Source organism: Manis javanica, chromosome 11 (genome assembly GCF_040802235.1).
Source record: "Manis javanica isolate MJ-LG chromosome 11, MJ_LKY, whole genome shotgun sequence".
NCBI classification, from domain to species: Eukaryota; Metazoa; Chordata; class Mammalia; order Pholidota; family Manidae; genus Manis; species Manis javanica.
The window spans coordinates 3,000,836-3,025,232 of NC_133166.1; the positions used below are offsets into that span (position 1 = coordinate 3,000,836).

At 38.4% G+C, this 24,397-nt stretch overlaps 1 protein-coding gene across 1 annotated transcript; it reads left to right on the forward strand.

Annotated features, from left to right (window-relative positions):
- The first annotated feature begins 4,116 nt into the window (after nucleotides 1-4,116).
- Nucleotides 4,117-5,085, forward strand: LOC140844150 (olfactory receptor 5T1-like). Its single transcript, XM_073215629.1, has one exon. It carries the CDS (start codon nucleotides 4,117-4,119, stop codon nucleotides 5,083-5,085), a length of 969 nt encoding a protein of 322 aa, XP_073071730.1.
- Nucleotides 5,086-24,397: the final 19,312 nt, after the last annotated feature.

Sequence of the window (24,397 nt, forward strand, 5' to 3'; positions counted from 1 at the left end):
TCAGGGGACCTAGGAGAGAAAACAGGAAAGGTTTCCTACGTATTTTGGTCAATTGAGCTGTAAATTAGACATGTGCCTTAATTTCCTTGAAGAACCATAGCAATCAATGTAGTCATAGTAGAATCAAAAGGTTATAGTTACAGTTTAAGAAAATTATTAACTCAATAAAATATGACTACCAATTTTGATATACCCAGCCATTGCGTATATGCTACTTCAGGATCATAATATTTTTAATGTTGGAAGAATACAAATAAATTTTAAATTTATTTTATTATTTAGCTAATTGATCCAGAAGCAGCTTTAGTTTATTTATTTATTTATTTATTTATTTCAATGTGCAAGGATGCTGTCTCAGTGTTAACATTTCCAGAACTCGGTATATCACATGAGGTTGTAATACGGTCAAGAAAAACAATATAGGGTTTGAAGTTGGAGAAATCTAGGCTTGAATCCTGGTTCTTTTAGAAACTGTGCAACTCTGGCCAAGTTTTATGTCCAGTCAGTTGTGCCTCAGTTTTCTCATCTGTAAAACGACACTGAATTATTTCATTTGTAGGCTGCTACACAGATTATATTAGATACTGTGCACAAAATTACTAACCCCTAGCAGCCACTTAATAGTGTGAGTAGCTACAATCATAGCTCTCCTTCCACTGGAGCTCAGAGTCTGAAATATTGTGCTCATGGACGTCTGGTACTTCACATTTTTTGACCATCAAAGTTAAGAAACTGATTTCATTTTAGTCTTTCAGATTGATCACATTTTGTTAAAAAATCAGGGTCTATATTTTTCTATTTCTAGCATCTCTCTGTTCAAGTGAAATAACAAGACATAAACACAACCACTTCTAACTCCTTAAATATCAGTTAACAGAAATGTCTGTTTGAAGAACAATCTGGGTGAAGTAGTTAAACCTCATGCTTTTTCTCTCTCATGACTCCAGTTTCCTATCCTGAAGTGTACAAAAGCTCTAAAGGGACACAATTTGGAATAAAACAGTTTCATTTATAAACTACCTTCTTGAACTGCAGGCAAGAGCAGAGACATCAAAGATTTCCAGAAAATTACATTGACAAAAGTATCAGGAAAATTTAAGTAAGCATGTTATTGTTCTACTGGCATGTCCCCAAACAGAATGCAGTGACAGAAGTAGTTTCAGTTTGTTACAGCACAGAATATTGGAATTCACCGTTTAATCTCAATAAAATAGTATTTGCATATATACTCAGTACCATATAATAAACATATGTATAACGTAAAGAAGAGATACTTTGCTTCTGTTTGAGATCCATTAACTTCTTGATACTTTAATTAAAAAATTGACTTTATAATTCCCTATTTATTTTATTGGAGTTAAGTAAATTTTGGAAGTAACATTTCATGTGTATGCATCTCTCACATATAATTAATATTTTAATTTAATAAAACATACTTTAATTCCTCTGATAAATAGACAGCCTGTAATCACACCATGTTTATGTAGTTGAACAAGATACACCTGAATTTTTGGTCAGTCTTAGTTATTCTTCGGTTTAGAAGGAGATGAACAATTTAAAAACAAAACAAAACAAAATAAACAAAGCAGCAGTAGGCACAGAGACATTGAGAAGTGACTGGTGGTTACCATGGGGGACTGGATGGGGAATGTGAGAGGCACAAAAATCTCAGTCATAAAATAAGTTGGTCAAAGGAATGGAAGTACAGCATGGACAGGACAGCCAATGATTCTGTGACATCTTTCCATGTTGACAGATAAGAGCTGCTCTGGTTGGAGTTAGGATTTCATAATGTGTGTGTTAAATTGCTGTGCTGTATACTTGAAACCAATACAATATTGATATCAACTTTAATTCAATAAAAATATGCTTAAAAATATTAAAAGTTACTCTTAACTTTTCTGAGCTCCCGCTGTCACTAGGTGCTAAATATGGCATTTTAATATGAGGTCTTAGAGTCCAGTTCTTAATGATCCTAATCTTCCATACTTGTCTTGTCACAGGCACATTAGTTAAGTAAAGGTTACAGTAGTAAATCACTGAAATTTCTCCTGTGTCTATCGGTCAGCATGTATGTCGTGATGGATATTTTCAGTAGATTACGAATTGATACATTTTTCAAAATTTGCTTGCATATTTTTATTTGTTTTCACTGTGATCATTCCTATCTGCCTAATTCCTGTTTTATAGCTAACTCTTTTTAATGAATATTTTTGTATGTACTCCAAAGGATTTGAGAAAGTGAAGGAGGGAGAGAAACAGAAAGGGAGAAGAGAAGTTTGGGAGAAAAAGAAAAAGAATCGGAATTTTTAAACAGAAATGTATTTTTGGTGATGCCCCAAAAATACATTAATACACATTTATACCACTAATTGATTTCTTTATAAAGTATTTTTATAGAACAGTTTAAACCTAATTATATGTTATTATATTTGTGTGTATGTGTTCTCATGAGTATTCTGTAAATTTCCTGGATTTATACAGAAATCAGAATTTAAGGTTATTATATTTTTACTCTAGACTTTTTTAAGAATCAAATGAACACTTTGCATTTTGTAGACTCATATTTATGAGGTAATTTAATCTATGCATTAGAAACATCTTCCACATGAATCTATGGGGACATTTATGGGAAAATAAAAGCATGTGATTTCCTTCTCTTTCTAACAGTTTTAAGCTTATTTCTTAATTTTCTTCTTGATGTATGGGCATCTCAATATAACAAAACTGTAGTGTGTTTCACATCTTGAATATAATCACTTGTAAGACACTGAATGCAGCCTAGCCCTGTGTCCAGCAGGAATTTCACTTCTTTCCAATACTTTTTCATTGTGATATTCTGAAGGAAAACAGAGGTCAAAGTGTCAAAATCTGCTCCGTAATATGATGAATCCAGTAGTTAGTTGCATGTCAATCACTGAGATTTAAGCTCAAATATAAATGACTCTTAAACATTTTTTCCCTTAAGTCATGCATTTTCTTTTCCTCATACTTCACCAAATAATAAAAAGTAAGATGACATCAAGGAAAAATAAATAAATTTATTTGTGTGTGTGTGTGTGGCAAACAGTGATCTTATCCTTTTATCAAAATCTTCTAAGGGCAGTTTTATTATCTTTTATCATGTGACATTAACATCACAGTTATTTAAGAAACTCCAAAAGTAAGTATAATATACTAGAAGAACACCCATGGTGACCTTTTGGCTGAAATGCATCTCAAAAATAGTTCTAAGGACATTGCAGGGATAATAAGCACACGTGAAATGAGGAACATCTCACATTGCTATTAAGATAAAATTTGAAAAAGATTAGCACTACTATAGGCTGCAAAGGACACATTTAACAACTTAATGATATGTATTTTGAGAAAAAAAAGTAAAAAATAAAGGATATTGTATCTTTTTTTGTTTGCTAACAAGGTGCATATGTCTCCAGAATATTGCCTGCTCTTCTGTTTATCACTCTGGAATGGAAACTAATGGAACAGGGTAATTGTCAGAAAAAAAACAATATACCATGGTTTTGTTGGAAAAAGTGTCTCTGTACAGTAAGTTGAAATGTAAGTCTCACTCGCCTCATTTTCTGCTCATATGGAAGTGTTTTAAAATTCGATCATTTTCATAACTCTTTTCTCATTGAAATTTAGTACCCTCTTTTAATGTGAGTGTGCTTATTCCCATCTTAACAGTTGTGAACAGTATGAAAGGCCATTTCACGCATGCCGTAGCAACTGCAGAGCTAGTAGTCAGCTGTGTACTTTCCATATAATATTTTAAGATTGAATGATTCCTGTGTTCACTCATGTTTGTGAATTTTAAGATTATATAATATAAAAACCAGATGGTAAGGAATTTAACAGGAAGAAATTGGAAAATAAGCCACTTAAATTGATATTTTTAATATGACAAATGTAGTCTATGCCAGAACAAAATTATTTCTTCGTTTTAGTTTAACCGTAAAATGCATCCTCTCTGCTCCAGCAGCTTCCATGTCGCCCGTCCCATCGCTCTCCGGGAAATCATTCTACCCGACTAAGAAGCAAACACTAGGATGTAAGTGGAAGGATTCTGTTTTCATAAGAAACTGCCTTTAGAACTTTTAATTAAAAACGCAAATGTTAGGGTTTCCATTGGATTTAGACTTATACAGGTTTCAGATGAAAAATGTGACTGAAGTCACCACATTTATACTGATGGGCTTCACAGATGATTTTGAGATGAACGTCTTCCTATTTTTGCTATTTTTAGCAATCTATCTTTTTACTCTGGCCGGAAATTTGGGACTGGTTTTCTTAGTCATTGGGGATTCCCGGCTCCATAACCCGATGTACTACTTCCTGAGTGTGTTATCATTCCTGGACGCCTGCTATTCTTCAGTTGTCACTCCAAAAATGTTGGTCAGTTTCCTAGCAGAGAATAAAGCCATTTCATTCCTTGGATGTGCAGCCCAGATGCTTCTCTTTGTTAGTTTTGGAACCACAGAGTCCTTTCTGTTGGCGGCAATGGCATATGATCGCTACGTAGCAATCTACAACCCTCTCCTGTATTCAGCGAGCATGTCCCCCAGAATCTACGTTCCCCTTATTATTGCTTCCTATGTTGGAGGCATCCTGCACGCTTCTGTACACACCGTGGCCACATTTAGCCTCTCCTTCTGTGCATCCAATGAGATCAGACATGTTTTCTGTGACATCCCTCCTCTCCTCGCTCTTTCTTGCTCTGACACTCACACAAACCAGCTTCTACTCTTCTACTTGGTGGGCGCCATTGAGATCGTCACTATCATGATTGTGCTGATCTCCTATGGCTTCATTCTGTTGGCCATCCTGAGGATTCATTCCACTGATGGGAGGAGAAAAGTCTTTTCTACGTGTGGCTCTCACCTGACTGGAGTGACAATTTATCATGGCACAATCCTCTTCATGTATGTGAGACCAAGTTCCAGCTATGCGTTGGACCATGATATGATAGTATCGGTATTTTACACCATGGTGATTCCCATGCTAAATCCTATCATCTATAGTTTAAGGAACAAAGATGTGAAAGAGGCTATGAAAAAATTATTGGGAAGAAACTGGCTATAAGTAAAGTGCATTTTTAGCATTGAATAAAACTGCAAAGAATGTTGCATGTCAGTCCATATCTCTATGCTCAGGAACTAGAGAAAAAGTGTATTGATTTCATTGAATAGTGTTTGTGTATTCTGAACTATTTGCAAATGTGGCATTAATCAGCCCTCCAATGCAGCAGTTTAAAAAACATCTCACCTACATGTTGATTACTGTATTCAAACTGAGCCATATTAAATATTCATTGATATAATGTATATTGCTGTTGTTAGTCATTGCATAATTGATTTTAACTCACTATTATTAGTGCTCACCTCCTCAGGGTTCTATAGATTGCTGTACCCTCACATTGCTTACAGTGCCTTCAGCACTCATTATGAAGTTAAGTCATTCAGGAGGCCCTATGAAGGACCTCCCAAATGTTACCTCATGTGCCCTCCATGTGCTTCCACAGAATATGATCCATCCAGGCTTAAGGACATGTCATTTCACTGTTTGGCTCAACATCATATAGTTTTATTCCCCTGTCAAATTCCTTCCTTATTACTGTCCAATCGTAGAAATTGATTAGATCCATTCATAAACTCTAAAGATGATAATGATGTGTGATGTTAATCTTTATTGGGAGTATACCTAAGGCTTTTGAAAGACAAACAGAAGTATAGCTTAGAGAAAAGCAAAAACTGTCAATTATATATATATGTCTGTGTATACACACACACACACACACACACATACATATAATGTATATATACATATATGTGTATCAGTATATAATATATAAACTATGTCAAATATAAACATATACACATTATATATACACATATATGGGTGTGTGTATATGTATATTTTGTTGGACTGCATGTCAGGAAAAGAAATAACAAGGAGACAAAGGACATGCCTACTTTCATTGGATGCACAGAAGGAGCAGCTAAATGCAGCCATTGTTTGTACAGAAGCATGCCCTTTGGCGGACATTGACATGGACACAAATACCCTAAGGATTTAACACACAGTGGTAGGTCTCCCCACATACCTCTTCACCAGGCTTCCTTACCATCAACTTTCCAATCACTTAGCTTCCATGTCCCTGACTATCCAGCCAAATCATTGGTCACAGGACAGGAATCAGCATGTCATTGCACATCTGACCATCTGTACTTCTAAGAAAAATGAATATCTGGTTATATTGCTCGAGATTCTTCACACTAGGAAGATTTCTTTTCACTACACTTGTTCAGGAATGTCACAGAAAAGGGAGACAGACCACAACTACCCACTTTTGGGTGGTGCCTGCATATTGTGCAGAATCATTTGTAAAATAGGCCTGAGTCTTCTCTGCCCGTCAATGATCAAAGGGAACTCCTGAGAGGCCAGAGTCAGGCTAGGAGAAAGAAGGAATGTGGACCATGGGTATCTGAACCATTTCTGGTCCATGTAACTGACCTGGACCTTCAGGGTTTGCTCAGGCCCAGTCTCATATAGAGTCTCATATAGAGTATTTCCGTTTCATGATGAAGTCATGCTGTGCATGCCCAGATTTATGACCTGTTGGGACTGCATACACCCAGCTCATGATGCGAAGCTCTGCCAGCAAGGTGACTTGGTGACCACTAACAAGTGTTCAATCTCTATTAAGGCCTAATAGCAGACCAAGAGTTGTTTTAAAAGAGAAAAGTATTTATCTATGGAGAGTGGCAGGGCTTTGCTCTAAGACACTAAAGGCCTGAAGTGTGATTCTCCTACGGGGACCAACCGAAGTCTCCAGTGTGCCTGTCTGCTCCTGACTAAGCTCCACTGGACCTCCTGGGTCATATGGTCCAAGAAAAAAAAGCTTGAAGAGCAGCCTGAACTCACTGCAGAGCCTTCTCCTATTGTGAAACGCCCTGAAATGATCAGCTTTTTAGGTCATTTGGTAAATGAGCTGTAGTAACACAACAAGGAATGTACTGTCTCCAAAATTCAGACAGATCCGCTACTGCTGTGCTTCAGAAAGAGTCAGACGCAGAAAATTTTCCTTTGCTTTAAAAGGAAGGTCTCGACATACTCCACTCCCCTGGATTGCTAGGTATTTCAGTAAAACAGAAAGTCCCTGAATTTTTGTCAGGTTAATTTCCCACCCCATGGCACATGGAAGTCTTACCGATAAGTGGAGTAATTGCTACTCTTGTGCATTAAATCTAATCAGCATAATGTCACCAATGTAATGAATCTGGGAGGTATGCTATGGAAGGGAAAGATGATCCAGTCCCTGTGAATCAAATTATGACATCGGCTGTAGAGTTGATGTAGCCCTGAGATAAGACAGTCGAGTTGCCTTGCTGGCCTTGCTGGCTCCTTTGGTAGACCTTAGAGAAGTGAATGGAGGAAAAAGGACTTGCCAGATGAATAGCTGCACACCAGGTAGCAGCACATATGCTAATTTGCTCAAGCAGTGGAACTACATCCGGTCCAGAAGCAATAACGGGAGCAACCATAGAATTAAATTTATGATAATTATTCGTCATTCTCTAAGACCTATCATTCTTCTGCAAAGGCCAAATAGGAGTCTTGAAAGGGAATGTCATGGAAGTCACCACCCCTGCATCCTTCAAGTCCTTGGTGGCAGCACTAATCTCTTCTTTCCCTCCCAGAATGCAGTGTTGATTTTGGTTTACTCTCTTCCTTGTTAGAGGCAGTCCTAGTTGTTCCCCTCTTGGCTTTTCCCATCATAGCAGCCCTTACTCCACAGGGCAGGGAACAAATGTGCAGATTCTACCAGTCAATCTATTGCACTTAGGCATTCTGCAACTCGAGAAATAACCACAGGATGGCTTCAGGGACCCACTTGGACCACTGTGAGACAGACAGGAGATAAAGCTCCACTGATCACCTGATCTCCAAAAGCCTCTCCTCTGACACTTGGGCCACAGTCATAATTAGGTTCTTCTGGAATTAGTATCAGTTCGATTATTTCCTTTACTCCAGTGCACAGTTACCCTGGTAAAGGGCAAGGTCCCTTTGGGGAAGGATTGGAGAAAGATTAATAGTTTAAATTTTTGGTAGTATACCAGGCTCATTCCTCAAGGGTACATAGACTCCCCTTCATATGAGGGGCTCTAGGACTATAAATTGGCTCAGTCCAGGAACTAATTGAGGGACCACAACTCTATATTTTTTGGCTCAAATTAGATTTTTGTTAACTTAACCTAGAAGTTTTCTGCTTACACAGATAAAGTCAGAACTTAGTGGGCCTCCTATCTATCTTACTCTTAGAAACACCATGATCAACCATCCATTGCCATGCTTGTTCAGGAATCAGACTATTCTGATTGCTGCTTTGAGTCCACTGTCCTAGAGAGTAACTACATTGCCTTGTCGCTGAGGTTGAGGGCCAACACTTGCACTCTGCCGCCTCAAGATTCAAGTATCACCATTGTATATTTGTACTATTTTGTGTACATATGTCTGTGTACGTCTGTCTGTGTGTTTGACACATATTTGTGGCATGAATATTATGACAAAGCCAAGACTAAATATACGTTAAGACTAAATAATTGTAGATTCATCTAATATATCTTTGCAAAGAGAAGACATTCATTGTAGTTTTCTAAAAGCTAAATACATTACAAAATATTTCAGAAAAACAATTACAAATGTATGAACAGATATGTATTTAGGTAATACACATAGAAGAAGCATTTGTTCTAATGTTAATATTGAGAAATATAGAATGAAGGAAAGAGCATCAAAATTTAAAAAGGATACTTTGTAATACAGGCTTTAATTCACTGTGAAGATTTAGAAGTGAGTGTTACCCATTGAATAATGTAGTGACAAACATCCAAACGCAAGAACCTGCTCATAGAGAACATGTAAAGAATGAGAAGGAAGCCTTCTAATATTCAGAAAAGCTAATATACCTCTATGAAATATTTTCAGTCAAGAAAATATTAATTAATACATAAAGACAAACTACACATTCAGTAAGTTTATTTTCATAGATAGGTATGCATTAAGTTTTGATAGCAAATAATACAATTTTCTTTCTTTGTAAGTGTATGAACAGCATTTATGAAAACTTGCATATGTTTGTGAAAACTAAGATCTGAATAAGGAAGTTATTAAAAATTGCGTTCTGCTCAGAAATGAATAGCCAATTTTTAAAAAACCTCAAATTTTTCCATTTAGGCATGTTTAAATATTGCTAAACTACTCCTATGTCAAAGACAAATAAGAAAAAAATTCAGAAATATTGTTAATGAAATATGATAGACTAAAATATGTGGGAGACCACTAATACATTGTTCATTGGAAAAATCCATACCCGAATCAGGAAACTAGAATAAAACAGCAAAGTAGATAATTGCAAGAAGGGGAAAATTTTTGAGGGGAAAAATAAACTAGGAAATCTAACATAATAACTAATATTTAAATAGAATATGCTATTTCACATGTATCTCTTGATTGAATTCTTAAAAAAGTTTTTGATGATATCTAAGATACTCATTCATTTAGAGAATATTAAGCAAGAAAATGTGTAAGACATTGTTTTAGACTAAAAAAATAGATTAGATAATAAAACAAATATAAATTAAGTCCACGTTATGTTAAAGAGTGTTAAGGGCAACGGATGAATTTAAGAAAGAAAGAATATGAGGGTCCGCAAAGGAATCAAACTGCAATTTTATAATGTAGTCGATAATATCCTGACTACAATCTTAAAGAGCCTCACTAAAAGGCATTTAGAGGGGGGAATAGTGTCAACAGCAGTGTGCAGAGCTTCCAAACAGGAGAAAAGGAGTGCAGAAAACCTGGGGCCAGGGATATATTGTAGTAAGAGATGATCTATATTTGTAGAGTTAAGGTGTTATTTAAACTTAATAATCCCACTTCAGAAAAATATCCTTGCTTTGTGCTCAATGTTCTATTCAGACTATCCTATTGAAACTAAAAGTATTTCACACCAAAAATAAAAACGAGATGTAATGATAATGAAAGGAAGGAGGGAAGGAAGGGAAAACATGGCTGCATGTATTTCACTTTGAAGGACGTTTCCTTGCAATGCAAGTAAGGTCTTTGCAGGCACAGCTGAACATGACCATAGTAGGGATGCTTTTCTGACCAATGGATCTTGGCATGGGCATGAGAGGTGGCATCATCTGCAAGGACTTTAGACTAAAAAAAATAGGTTAGATAATAAAACAAATATAAATTAAATCCATGTTATGTTAAAGAGAGGGTGGGGGATGGGAAAGCAGAGGTAAAGCTGGGCCAGGACCACCCCAAAAGCTGGGCTGGGTCTTACTGTGGGAAGACCACAATGTGCCAGCCACTTTCTGTCACTCTGGATTCTGTTCGTCTTTTGTCATTCTTGAGTTTAAAAGTGTAATCTTGATAAATGTTAAGGCCTAGTCCCCTGTGTTCTGTGAGGAAAGAAAATGGGTTTAATGTCAGTGGTCTGGGTGAAATAATAAGAGCGGGGGAGAAAGGCACCCTCAGAAACAGCATAGTAATGACACCAGGAATTTGAGCAGTTTAATCTATACTCCCTGAACCACATGCTAGAATGAGATTTCTGCAAATGGATAGTTCTAGGAGCAGACTGCTTTGACCTGGACGCTACTGACTCCATGGAGAGTTGACCGGGATTATGTGAGCCATAATTTTGCTATGGATGAGGTGGTATTTGCTCAAGTTACTTAAATATAATTGCAAAGCTATTTACTATTGCAACTCTGGGACTTATCCAATTAGAGTAAGATGAATATGAAAGCTAATACTGTACATTTTGAAGATCACATATATATGACTTTACATAATAAATATATGGGTATATATGCAAAAATATGTATATATATAAAATAAATATACATGTGCATATATGTATATATGCTATACAAAAGTATATGTACAGCACACAAATATACATATGTATACACACATATACCCGACTATTCATATTTCGCATACCTCAGTATGTAACTGCACTTGGCAATAGGGACTCGGTGGAGATCATTAACTTAAAATTAAGTTGTTAGAGGGGACTCTAATCCAATATGACTGGTGTCATAAGAAGAGGACATCAGGACATAGAAACAGGTATGACCATGGGAAGACAGAGCAGACTGCTATCTATAAGTGAAGGAGAGACACCTCAGGAGAAATTAGTCTTTCCTTCATTTTCATCTTACTTCAAGATTCTGTAACAGTGAGAAATAAGTTTCTGCTGTTTAAGCCAGCTGTGTGTGGCACTTTGCTATGGCAGCCCCAGCACACTGATACAGTCAGTGTCAGCATACATGTGAATATATGTACCTATGTGTGTATATATGTGTATTTGTGCATGTGCATATCTTTGGATGAATTAACTAAGAAGCAAATGGATGACAGAGTTCTTCTGCATATGTGAAAACTGCATCGGTGGCAGTATGCCAATGATCTTCTTATTAAAATACCTAACAATAAGAGAGGATTAAAGATAGTGGTGTGAGAGGAGAGACAGAGGCTTCCTCCTAAAACTGGATACAATTAGAAAATTTAATTGGCGCAACTAATCCTGAGAGAGCAACAGGAAAGAGGATGGCATCAGACTGCACACACCTGGAGGAAAGAGAAGACCTCATGGAACAGGGTAATGTACCAGAGCTGTGACTCAATGGGACCTGAGCCCCTTCCCCACCCCAGCTCACCGGCGGGAGGAAGACAAACGGAGCAGGAAGGGAGTGGAAGGCTTGGGACTGCTGAATACTAGCTCCAGAGATCTGCTCTGGGAGCACAAACCTGCATTTCATGGTACTTTCATGAGACTCGCATGACTACTGGGTTGGAAAGTTAATACAGGCAGAGTTCCTGGGGACACTGGGATTCCAGCTCCTTGTGGAAAGCAGGGATCCATATCCGGCTGGTCTGGGACAAAAACTTATACCTGTGTGACCGGCCCACTGGCGCAGGCAGTGGAGACAGGCACAGCAGCCAGGAGGTGGGTAACAGCTATTTCCTACCCCCAGGCACCAGTACCACTCCCCTGCGACCCCTGACATTGCTTTAGGGGCTCAGCAGCTTCAGAATACAGCTTCTGGACACTAGAGTGCACCATATACAAACATGAAACACCAAAGGAACCTTTTCCAGAGTAAAATTGCTAATACACCTCCCGAGAAAGATTTAAATGACATGGACCTCATGACTCTTCCTGAAAGGGAGTTCAAAATAAAAATCATCAACATCCTAATGGAGGTACGGAAAGACATCCAAGAACTCAGGAATGAATTCAGGTCAGAGATCCAATCATTGAAGAGCACAATGGAGGTTATTAAAAGCAGGTTGGATACAGTGGAGGAGACAATAAATGAAATAGAAACCAGAGAAGAGGAATACAAAGAAGCTGAGGCACAGAGAGAAAAAAGGATCTCTAAAAATGAAAGAATATTGAGAGAACTGTGTGAACAATCCAAGCGGAACAATATACGCATTATAGGGATACCAGAAGAAGAAGAGAGAGAGAAAGGGATAGGAAGTGTCTTTGAGGAGGTAGTTGCTGAAAACTTCCACAATCTGGAGAAGGACATAGTCTGTCAGGCCATGGAGATCCACAGATCCCCCAACACAAGGGACCCAAGGAAGACAATAGCAAGACACATAGTAATTAAAATGGAAAAGATCAAGGATAAGGACAGACTGTTAAAAGCAGCCAGAGGCAGAAATAAGATGACATACAAAGGAAAGCCCATCAGACTAACATCAGACTTCTCAGCAGAAAACTTACAGGCCAGAGGGAGTGGCATGATGTATTAAATGCCATGAAGCAGAAGGGCCTGGAACCAAGATTACTTTATCCGGCAAGATTATCATTTAAATTTAAAGGACGATTAAACAATTTCCAGATAAGCAAAAGCTGAGAGAGTTTACATCCCACAAACCATCTCTGCAGTCTATTTTTGAGGGACTGCTATAGATGGAAGTGTTCCTAGGGTTGGATAGCTGTCACCAGAGGTAGTAAAATCACAGTAGGGAGGGTTGACCAGCTGATTACGAGGCAAATGCAAAATTAAATTGTCATCCCCAAAGTCAAACAAGGGATAGACAAAAAGTACAGAATTTGATACATAATATATAAAGAATGAAGGAGAAAGAAAAAGGAGGACAAATAGAAAAGAACCTTTAGATTGTGTTTGTAACAGCATACTAAGTGAGTTAAGTTAGACTCTTAGATAGTAAGGAAAGTAACCTGGAACCTTTGGTAACCACAAATCTAAAGCCTGAAATGGCAATAAGTACATACCTATCCATAATGACCCTAAATGTAAATTGACTGAATGCACCAATCAAAAGACATAAAGTCACTGAATGGATAAAAAAACAAAACCCATCTATATGCTGCTTACAAAAGACTCCCCTCAAACCCAAAGACATGCACGGACTAAAAGTCCAGGGATGGGAAAAGATATTTCATGCAAACAATTGGGAGAAAAAAGCAGGTGATGCAGTACTAGTATCAGACAAAATAGACTTCAAAACAAAGAAAGTCACAAGAGATAAAGAAGGACATTACATAATGATATAGGGCTCAATACAACAAGATGAAATAACCATTCTAAATATATATGCACCCAACACAGGAGCACCAGCATATGTGAACAAATACTAACAGAACTAAAGGGGGAAATAGACTGCAATGCATTCATTTTAGGAGACTTCAACACACCATTCACTCCAAAGGACAGATCCACAAGACAGAAAATAAGTAAGGACACAGAGGCACTGAACTACACACTAGAACAGATGGACCTCATAGACATCTATAGAACTCTAGACCCAAAAGCAACAGGATATACATTCTTCTCAAGTGCACATGTAACATTCTTCAGAATAGACCACATACTAGCTCACAAAAAGAGCCTCAGTAAATTTAAAAAGATTGAAATCCTACCAACCAACTTTTCAGACAACAAAGGTATAAAACTAGAAATAAATTGTACCAAGAAAGCAAAAAGGCTCCCAAACACGTGGAGGCTTAACAACATGCTTCTAAATAGTCAATGGATCAACGACCACATTAAAATGGAGGTCCAGTAATATATGTGGAAACAAATGACAACAACAACACAAAGCCCCAACTTCTGTGGGACGCAGCGAAAGCAGTCTTAAGAGGAAAGTATATAGCAATCCAGGCATACTTAAAGCAGGAAGAACAAACCCAAATGAATAGTCTAATGTCACAGTTATCAAAATTGGAAAAAGAAGAACAAATGAGTCCTACAGTCAGCAGAAGGAGGGACATAACAAAGATCAGGGAAGATATAAACAAAATTGAGAAGAATAAAACAATAGAAAAAATCAATGAAACCAAGAGCTGGTTCTTTGAGAAACTAAACAAAATAGATAAGCCTCTAGCCAGACTTATTAAGAGAAAAAGAGAATCAACACACATCAACAGAATCAGAAATGAGAAAGGAAACATCACGACGGACCCAACAAAAATACAAAGAATTATTAGAGACTACTATGAAAACCTATATGCTAAGAAGCTGGAATACCTAGAAGAAATGGACAACTTCTGAGAAAAATACAACCTTCCAAAACTGACCAATGAAGAAACACAAAACCTAAACAAACCAATTACCAGCAAAGACATTGAAGCAGTAATCAAAAAACTACCCAAGGAAAAAAACCCCAGGCCAGATGGATTTACCTTGGAATTTCATCAGACATACAGAGAAGATATAATACCCATTCTCCTTAAAATTTTCCAAAAAATAGAAGAGGAGAAAATACTCTCAAACTCATTCTATGATGCCAACATCACCCTAATACCAAAACAAGGCAAAGACTCCACCAAAAAAGAAAATTACAGACCAATATCCCTGATGAACGTAGATGCAAAAATACTCAATAAAATATTAGCAAACCAAATTAAAAAATATATCAAAAGGATCATACACCACGACCAAGTGGGATTCATCCCAGGGATGCAAGGATGGTACAACATTCGAAAATCCATCAACATCATCCACCACATCAATAAAAAGAAAGACAAAAACCACAAGATCATCTCCATAGATGCTGAAAAAGCATTCGACAAAATTCAACATCCATTCATGATAAAAACTCTCAGCAAAATGGGTATAGAGTGCAAGTACCTCAACATAATAAAGGCCATATATGATAAACCCACAGCCAACATCATACTGAACAGCGAGAAGCTGAAAGCTTTTCCTCTGTGATCGGGAACAAGACAGGGATGCCCACTCTCCCCACTGTTATTTAACATAGTACTGGAGGTCCTAGCCATGGCAATTAGACAAAACAAAGAAATACAAGGAATCCAGATTGTTAAAGAAGAAGTTAAACTGTCACTATTTGCAGATGATATGATACTGTACATAAAAAACCCTAAAGACTCCACTCCAAAACTACTAGAACTGATATCGGAATACAGCAAAGTTGCAGGATACAAAATCAACACACAGAAATCTGTAGCTTTCCTATACACTAACAACGAATCAATAGAAAGAGAAATCAGGAAAACAATTCCATTCACCATTGCATCAAAAAGAATAAAATACCTAGGAATAAACCTAACCAAGGAAGTGAAAGACTTATACTCTGAAAACTACAAGTCACTCTTAAGAGAAATTAAAGGGGACACTAATAAATGGAAACTCATCCCATGCTCATGGCTAGGAAGAATTAATATCGTCAAAATGGCCATCCTGCCGAAAGCAATATACAAATTTGATGCAATCCCTCTCAAATTACCAGCAACATTCTTCAATGAATTGGAACAAATAATTCAAAAATTCATATGGAAACACCAAAGACCCCGAATAGCCAAAGCAATCCTGAAAAAGAAGAATAAAGTAGGGGGGATCTCACTCCCCAACTTCAAGCTCTACTACAAAGCCATAGTAATCAAGACAATTTGGTACTGGCACAAGAACAGAGCCACAGACCAGTGGAACAGATTAGAGACCCCAGAAATTAACCCAAACATATATGGTCAATTAATATTTGATAAAGGAGCCATGGACATACAATGGCAAAATGACAGTCTCTTCAACAGATGGTGCTGGCAAAACTGGACAGCTACATGTAGGAGAATGAAACTGGACCATTGTCTAACCCCATATACAAAGGTAAACTCAAAATGGATCAAAGACCTGAATGTAAGTCACGAAACCATTAAACTCTTGGAAAAAAACATAGGCAAAAACCTCTTAGACATAAACATGAGTGATCTCTTCTTGAACATATCTCCCCGGGCAAGGAAAACAACAGCAAAAATGAGCAAGTGGGACTACATTAAGCTGAAAAGCTTCTGTACAGCGAAAGACACCATCAATAGAACAAAAAGGAACCCTACAGTATGGGAGAATATATTTGAAAATGACAGATCTGATAAAGGCTTGACGTCCAGAATATATAAAGAGCTCACACGCCTCAACAAACAAAAAACAAATAACCCAATTAAAAAATGGGCAGAGGAACTGAACAGACAGTTCTCCAAAAAAGAAATACAGATGGCCAAGAGACACATGAAAAGATGCTCCACATCGCTAATTATCAGAGAAATGCAAATTAAAACTACAATGAGGTATCACCTCACACCAGTAAGGATAGCTGCCATCCAAAAGACAAACAACAACAAATGTTGGCGAGGCTGTGGAGAAAGGGGAACCCTCCTACACTGCTGGTGGGAATGTAAATTAGTTCAACCATTGTGGAAAGCAGTATGGAGGTGCATCAAAATGCTCAAAACAGACCTACCATTTGACCCAGGAATTCCACTCCTAGGAATTTACCCTAAGAACGCAGCAATCAAGTTTGAGAAAGACAGATGCACTCCTATGTTTATCGCAGCACTATTTACAATAGCCAAGAATTGGAAGCAACCTAAATGTCCATCTGTAGATGAATGGATAAAGAAGATGTGGTACATATACACAATGGAATACTACTCAGCCATAAGAAGTGGAAAAATCCAACCATTTGCAGCAACATGGATGGAGCTGGAGAGTATTATGCTCAGTGAAATAAGCCAAGCGGAGAAAGAGAAATACCAAATGATTTCACTCATATGAGGAGTATAGGAACAAAGGAAAAACTGAAGGAACAAAACAGCAGCAGAATTACAGAACCCAAAAATGGACTAACAGGTACCAAAGGGAAAGGAACTGGGGAGGATGGGTGGGCAGGGAGGGATAAGGGGGGGGAAGAAGAAGGGGGGTATTAAGATTAGCATGCATGGGGGGGAGGGAGAAAGGGGAGGGTGGGCTGCACAACACAGAGAGGACAAGTAGTGACTCTACAACATTTTGCTAAGCTGATGGACAGTAACCGTAATGTGGTTGTTAGGGGGGACCTGATATAGGGGAGAGCATAGTAAACATAGTATTCTTCAGGTAAGTGTAGATTAAAAATTTAAAAAAAAAAAAAGAAAGAAAGAAAGAAAAGGGGGATTACTCCTTAACAGGATAAAACTATTGGTAAATCAAAGATCAACGCATGCTTTAAATATCCTTAATGTTGATCACTTAAAGGGTGTCAGATGATCAGCTATGGAGGTACTCTTTTCTGATAATATTCCTTTCTCTTAATTAAAAAAAAAAAAAAAAGCAGTTACTGTGTGCTGACCTCCAATGAGTTCTGCACAGTGGTATAGAGGGCATGTCAAAGTGTGGGCAAAGGGTCTGTTTGTTTCTACGCAGAAGATCAAGGCCTAGCTTGGATACCCAGAAAATGAACTAAGATACGATATGAGGAGGAGCTTCCGGCATCAGCACTCTCTGGAGGACTCGTGCTGGGGGATGACCATCAAAAAGCCTCCACAGGGATCCGGACGATGCTGCGGTTGTGGCTGCATCCAGCCCACCGTCTCCTGGACTTGCCATAAGAAGGAGGAGGGAGATGTCTAGGCTGGCATGTGCATACAGTGAGACAACGAATTTGACTGGATCTGTACTGTTGGAACTCAACCAGGAGTTGGGAGGGGTGCAAGTTGTAGCACCCCAAAATCTCATGACTATAGACTATCTATGGTTAAAAGAACATATGGGATGTGAACAGATCCCAGAAATGGGCTGCTTTAATTTGTCTGATGGTTCAAGTACAGTTGGAAAATATCCATCATATCATAGATAAATTTTCACAAATGCCTAGGGTGCCTAAATGGTTTTCTTGGCTTCACTGGAGATGGCTGGTAATTATAGATTTGCTTTGTTTATGTCACCATATTCCTATTATGTTAATATGTGTGTGCAAATTAGTTAGTAGTTTAAAACCTATACATACTTAAGGTACAATACAAGAAGATATGTCAAAGAAATAATCAATCCTCCCAAGTTTCCTTCATATGCTACATCTATAGCTTTTCTTCTTCCTTCCTAATTACAAACTTTAAATAGAATTCGTGCCTCATATCGAATTTACCGAGTATCATAATTCCTCCAGGTGGTAAAGATACCTCGAGACAAGTGCTGGGCATAGAAGCCACAGGGCATAAATCTGCAAAGAAGTAAAAAGCTAACCTTTGCAAACAATAAGGCTTCTCTCTCACTTACCAACTTTACATTTCCCTGTATGGCCCCGGAAGATGACTGGTTAGCCAGAGACGGGTAAGATTCCTCAAGGGAGGAACAACCTAAGACAGGCACAGTCGCAGGGGGGCCATCAGGTGAGAATTTGGGGATCAACAGAGGTGAGGTTCAGAACCTCACCCCCCCTGCTTTGAGAGAAATCTTCTGCATCCGTGGATGTCTTGCTGCCCTTGTCTAGCCTGGATTAATACTTAGTCCATAGGCGCACACCTGATCATCTGATCATCTACATTTGCCTTCTTACAGCACTAAACTATGTTTTCTACCTTTATCTTGCATCTACCTACCACTTCAGCATTTTATTAAAAATAAAAATAATAATAATAATAGGAGAAATGTGGGATGAACATATAAATCAAGTACAAAAATCAAATGAATATTCATATTTGACCTGATGGTTTATAGGTCATATTGCATGATCAAAACCGAAAGTTTCTGTGATGACTGCCCTTGTACTGTTCACCATGTAAGAATTTATTCACTCTGTAAGAATTCGTTCACCATGTAAGAACTTGTTCGTTATGCTTCAGAAGATTGGAGACTGACGAGAATTAGGCTTGAGATGGATTAATGATTGTACATTGAGCATTGACCCCCCTATACTGAATTTTATTGTTGTTAACAACCATTTGATCAATAAATATGAGAGATGCCCTCTCAAAAAAAAAAAAAAAAAAAAAAAAAAAAAAAAAAAAAACTCTAGAGACTCCACTCCAAAACTGCTAGAAATGATATCGGAATTCAGCAAAGTTGCAGGACACAAAATTAACACACAGAAATCTGTGGCTTTCCTATACACTAACAATGAGCCAATAGAAAGAGAGATCATGAGAACAATTCCATTCACAATAGCATCAAAAAGAATAAAATACCTAGGAATAAACCTAACCCACGAAGTGAAAGACCTAAACCCTGAAAACTATAAGATACTCATAAGAGAAATTAAAGAGGACACTAAAAAATGGAAACTCATCCCATGCTCTTGGCTAAGAAGAATTAATATTGTCAAAATGGCCATCCTGCCCAAAGCAACATACAGATTTGATGTAATCCCTATCAAATTACCAGCAGCATTGTTCAACAAACTGGAACAAATCATTCAAAAATTCATGTGTAAACACCAAAGATCCCAAATAGCCAAAGCAATCCTGAGAAAGAAGAATAAAGTGGTGGGGATCTCACTCCCCAACTTCAAGCTCTACTTCAAAGCCATAGTAATCAAGACAATTTGGTATTGGCAGAAGAACAGAGCCAGAGACCAGTGGAACAGATTAGAGACTCCAGACATTAACCCAAACATATATGGTCAATTAATATTTGATAAAGGAGCGATGGACATACAATGGAGAAATGACAGTCTCTTCAACAGATGGTGCTGGCAAAACTGGACAGCTACATGTAGGAGAATGAAACTGGATTATTGTCTAACCCCATACACAAAAGTTAATTCAAAATGGATCAAAGACCTGAATGTAAGTCATGAAACCATAAAACTCTTAGAAAAAAACATAGGCAAAAATCTCTTGGACATAAACATGAGTGATTTCTTCATGAATATATCTCCCCGGGCAAGGAAAACAAGAGCAAAAATGAACAAGTGGGACTACATCAAGCTGAAAAGCTTCTGTACAGAAAAGGACACCATCAATAGAACAAAAAGGTACCCTACAGTATGGGAGAATATTTTCATAAATGACAGATCCGATAAAGGCTTGACATCCAAAATATATAAAGAGCTCATGCTCCTCAACAAGCAAAAAGCAAATAATCCAATTAAAAAATGGGCAGAGCAGCTGAACAGACAGTTCTCCAAAGAAGAAATTCAGATGGCCAACAGACACATGAAAAGATGCTCCACATCGCTAGTTATCAGAGAAATGCAGATTAAATCCACAATGAGATATCACCTCACACCAGTAAGGATGGCTACCATCCAAAAGACAAACAACAACAAATGTTGGCGAGGTTGTGGAGAAAGGGGAACCCTCCTACACTGCTGGTGGGAATGTAAATTAGTTCAACCATTGTGGAAAGCAATATGGAGGTTCCTCAAAATGCTCAAAATAGACTTACCATTTGACCCAGGAATTCCACTTCTAGGAATTTACCCTAAGGATGCAGCACTCCAGTTTGAAAAAGACATATGCTCCCCTATGTTTATCGCAGCACTATTTACAATAGCCAAGAAATGGAAGCAACCTAAGTGTCCATCAGTAGATGAATGGATAAAGAAGATGTGGTACATATACACAATGGAATATTATTCAGCCATAAGAAGAAATCAAATCCTACCATTTGCAACAACATGGATGGAGCTATAGGGTATTATGCTCAGTGAAATAAGCCAAGTGGAGAAAGACAAATACCAAATGATTTCACTCATCTGTGGAGTATAAGAACAAAAGAAAAACTGAAGGAACAAAACAACAGCAGAATCACAGAACCCAAGAATGGACTAACAGTTACAAAAGGGAAGGAGACTGGGGAGAATGGGAGGATAGGGAAGAAGAAATGGAGTATTATGATTAGCATGTGTAATGTGGGGGGTGGCAGAAAGGGGAGGGCTGTGCAACACAGAAGACAAGTAGTGATTGTACAACATCTGACTATGCTGATGGACTATGACTGTAATGGGATTTGTAAGGGGGACTTGGGTTTGGGGAGAGCCTAGTAAACATGATGTTCTTCATGTAACTGAAGATAAATGATAACAAAAAATAAAGTTTCAATGAAAAAAAAAAAGAACCCAAGTAAACTTTACATATAACAATCAATTCATATATCTTAAAAAAAAAGAATAAACTGGGCCTTTTAGCAGGTTTAAGTAAATCTTACAATGGCATGATCTAATTGGTACAATGTAGAGATGGGCTGCGCTCAGATGCTTTTCTTTATTTGGGGAGTATCTGGACATTCTAAGTTACTCCTGGAATTTGTAGCTTCAGCTGATTAACTCATTAACTCTGTGAGTCCTTTCTGGCTCTAGTTTTATCTGGTTAATTCTTTGACTCCCTTCTAGTGGGCTTTACTGACCTTATTCTCCTCCACCTGCTCTTACCTATTTTCTGCCTAAAAAATACATGAATGTGTGTGTATGCATACATATACTTTGAGAACCTTTGAACCCAGTGTTTTTAGCTTATCATTCATTCAAAGAGGGATTTGTGTCCAGTTTGTTTAGAACAAATTTTGAAGCTATGTAATGTAGAAAGGGTATTAGAGTGTAAGCTTTGCTCTTGTGAGACTATGAGTACCAGTGAATGAGACAGGTGTAAGATTTTAGGTTGCCACCTTTAACAAAATATGCCAATAATGATGTAGATGTTTAGGCAAAATAATGATCCTCTGACCCCACCAAGGATGCCAATGTCCTTTGACTCAGAATCTGTGAACAGGTTGTCCTCCAGAAAAAAAAAGGTTAGCTGAAAGGGTGACGTGAGGGATCAGGAAGTATGGATCTGCAGGGCAATGGAGTAATGAACTTAACGTCCTTAAGTTTGCACAAATCATACAGTATATACTGCAATTTCCTTTCACACAACACTCAAAGCAGGGGAATCAAGCATATCTGAAAACACACATATCACAGATCAATACCAGTCACAGTGGATGATTCAGGTCTGGGCTGCCCCAGTCAGCCTCTCCTCTTTCCCAAGGGGAATGCGATGCAGCGGAGACAGTACCAGTGGAGTGACGAACCCATGATGGAGCAGGAGCAAGCCTCGGAGCACACGTCTGTGATCCTGTGTTAGGGATCTCTGGGACAAGCCTGAAACATGGGTCTGTGTCCAGTCTCTTATATGTACTGTCCATCCACCCAGGGGTGAGAGATGAGAAGGGACAGTCCACGTGTAGTGTTACCCAGCTCAGGCATTCACAGGCATGCCTGGCATACGGCGTTACCTGGTTCAGGTGTTCACCGGAACACCTTTCAGGGTGGTGTATGTTTACAGTGGCAGTCAGCGAGAAAACAGGCAAGCCTGACATGAACAATTCCATGTTGGGTGCTTACATCATGAGATTAAGTTAAAGACCTTGGCGTGAGGATGCTTTCCTGGATTATCTAGGTGGGACCAACATAATCACAGGAAAGAGAGGGAGGCGAGGTAGTCAGAGAAGGAAATGAGGCAGCAGTGGAAGCAGAGGTGAGAGAGGTAGGATTGCTAGGTGAAAGGGAACCAGGCAAGGGATGTGGGGAACCTCTAGAAGGTAGAAGCAGCAAGAGAACAGAATCTCCCAGAGGTCCTGCCAGGCATGCAGCCTGCTGATAACCTTGACGTTAGCCCAGTGAGACTCATTTTGTACTTCTGACTCCAGAACCATAGTGTTGGGAAGGAAGCAATTTCCCCTCGCCCTCGACGTTCTTCTACCTGGCCTTGGAATCAAATTGCCATGACATGGCAGAAAAATAAACAAAGTTTAATTATGTACAGTGAGTACAGGAAACTGTAGGCAGAGATTCCAAGGACAGTCAGGGAGAATGAGGTCTACACGCCATCCTGAACCGTGGAGAAGGGGGCAGGGGCCTGAGACTTCAAAGGACAAGGGAAGCAACTCACAGGAATGTGAAAAGAGTAAATGTTTGATAAACAAAATACTTGGTGTGCCCCCAGAAACAATGATGCTGTGCAAAGAGGAACTTTACAGCTTTAGCCACATTCTTCTCTGTCTTCCACACCTAGTTTACCCTATAATATAGCTAGCTAAGGTGATGGTTCTCCCTGAAAGAGTTCCCATCTACATGCTTTATTTTTGGTTATCATTAATCTACAGTTACATGAAGAGCATTATGTTTACTAGACTCCCCCCTTCATCAAGTCACCTCCCAACCCCATTACAGTCACTGTCCATCACCGTAGTAACGTGTTGTAGAATCACTACTTGTCTTCTCTGTGTTGTACAGCCCTTCCCATGACCCCCACACACATTATACATGCTAATTGTAATGCCCCCTTTCTTTTTCCCACCTTATCCCTCCCTTCCCACCCCTCCTCCCCAGTCCCTTTCCCTTTGATAACTGTTAGTCCATTCTTCGGTTCTGTGATTCTGCTGCTGTTTTGTTCCTTCAGTTTTTCTTTGTTCTTATACTCCACATATGAGTGAAATCACTTGGTACTTGTCTTTACCCAGTTACTTGGTGAGGGTTTGGTGGGGTGGGGGAGGATCAAAGTTCCTTCCTTAGTCTTTTGGGCCTTAGCGATTTTCAGTTTTAAATAATCTGCATGCCTAAGTGACACATCTTGGAACAGCGTGCCCTTGGCCCCTGCAATGGCGTAATAATTGTGTGTTGCTTCCAGCCACTGAATTGATGGTGCTTTTCACAGTGCCATTAGGGAACTAGCACAAGTAACAACACAATTACTTTTAGAAAATATGTGTATGTAAACCACATTGAAAGGTAGCAGAACTCCAGTTTTCATTCCAGATTTTCACTTATTTAATACATGGGATTGATAGAAAGCAAGTGTGACTTTAGTCCTGTTGCTTCAATTCTGTTCTCCAACCAGACTCAGAGAATAGTTCTCTGCTGGGAAATACACTTGGTGGGTGAAGCTAAATACAACCATAACAAAATAAAAGCAAATAGACAAACATAAAATAATAGACATTATAGACCTTTATATACTTACAAATAATAAAACATAAAAGTCTTGAAGGCTAAATGCTATCAAGTTATTGCTAATTTTGTCCCTCAAGACTAGAAATATATATCATAGTGTTTTCAGCTTATTTATGACTAATGTCATAAA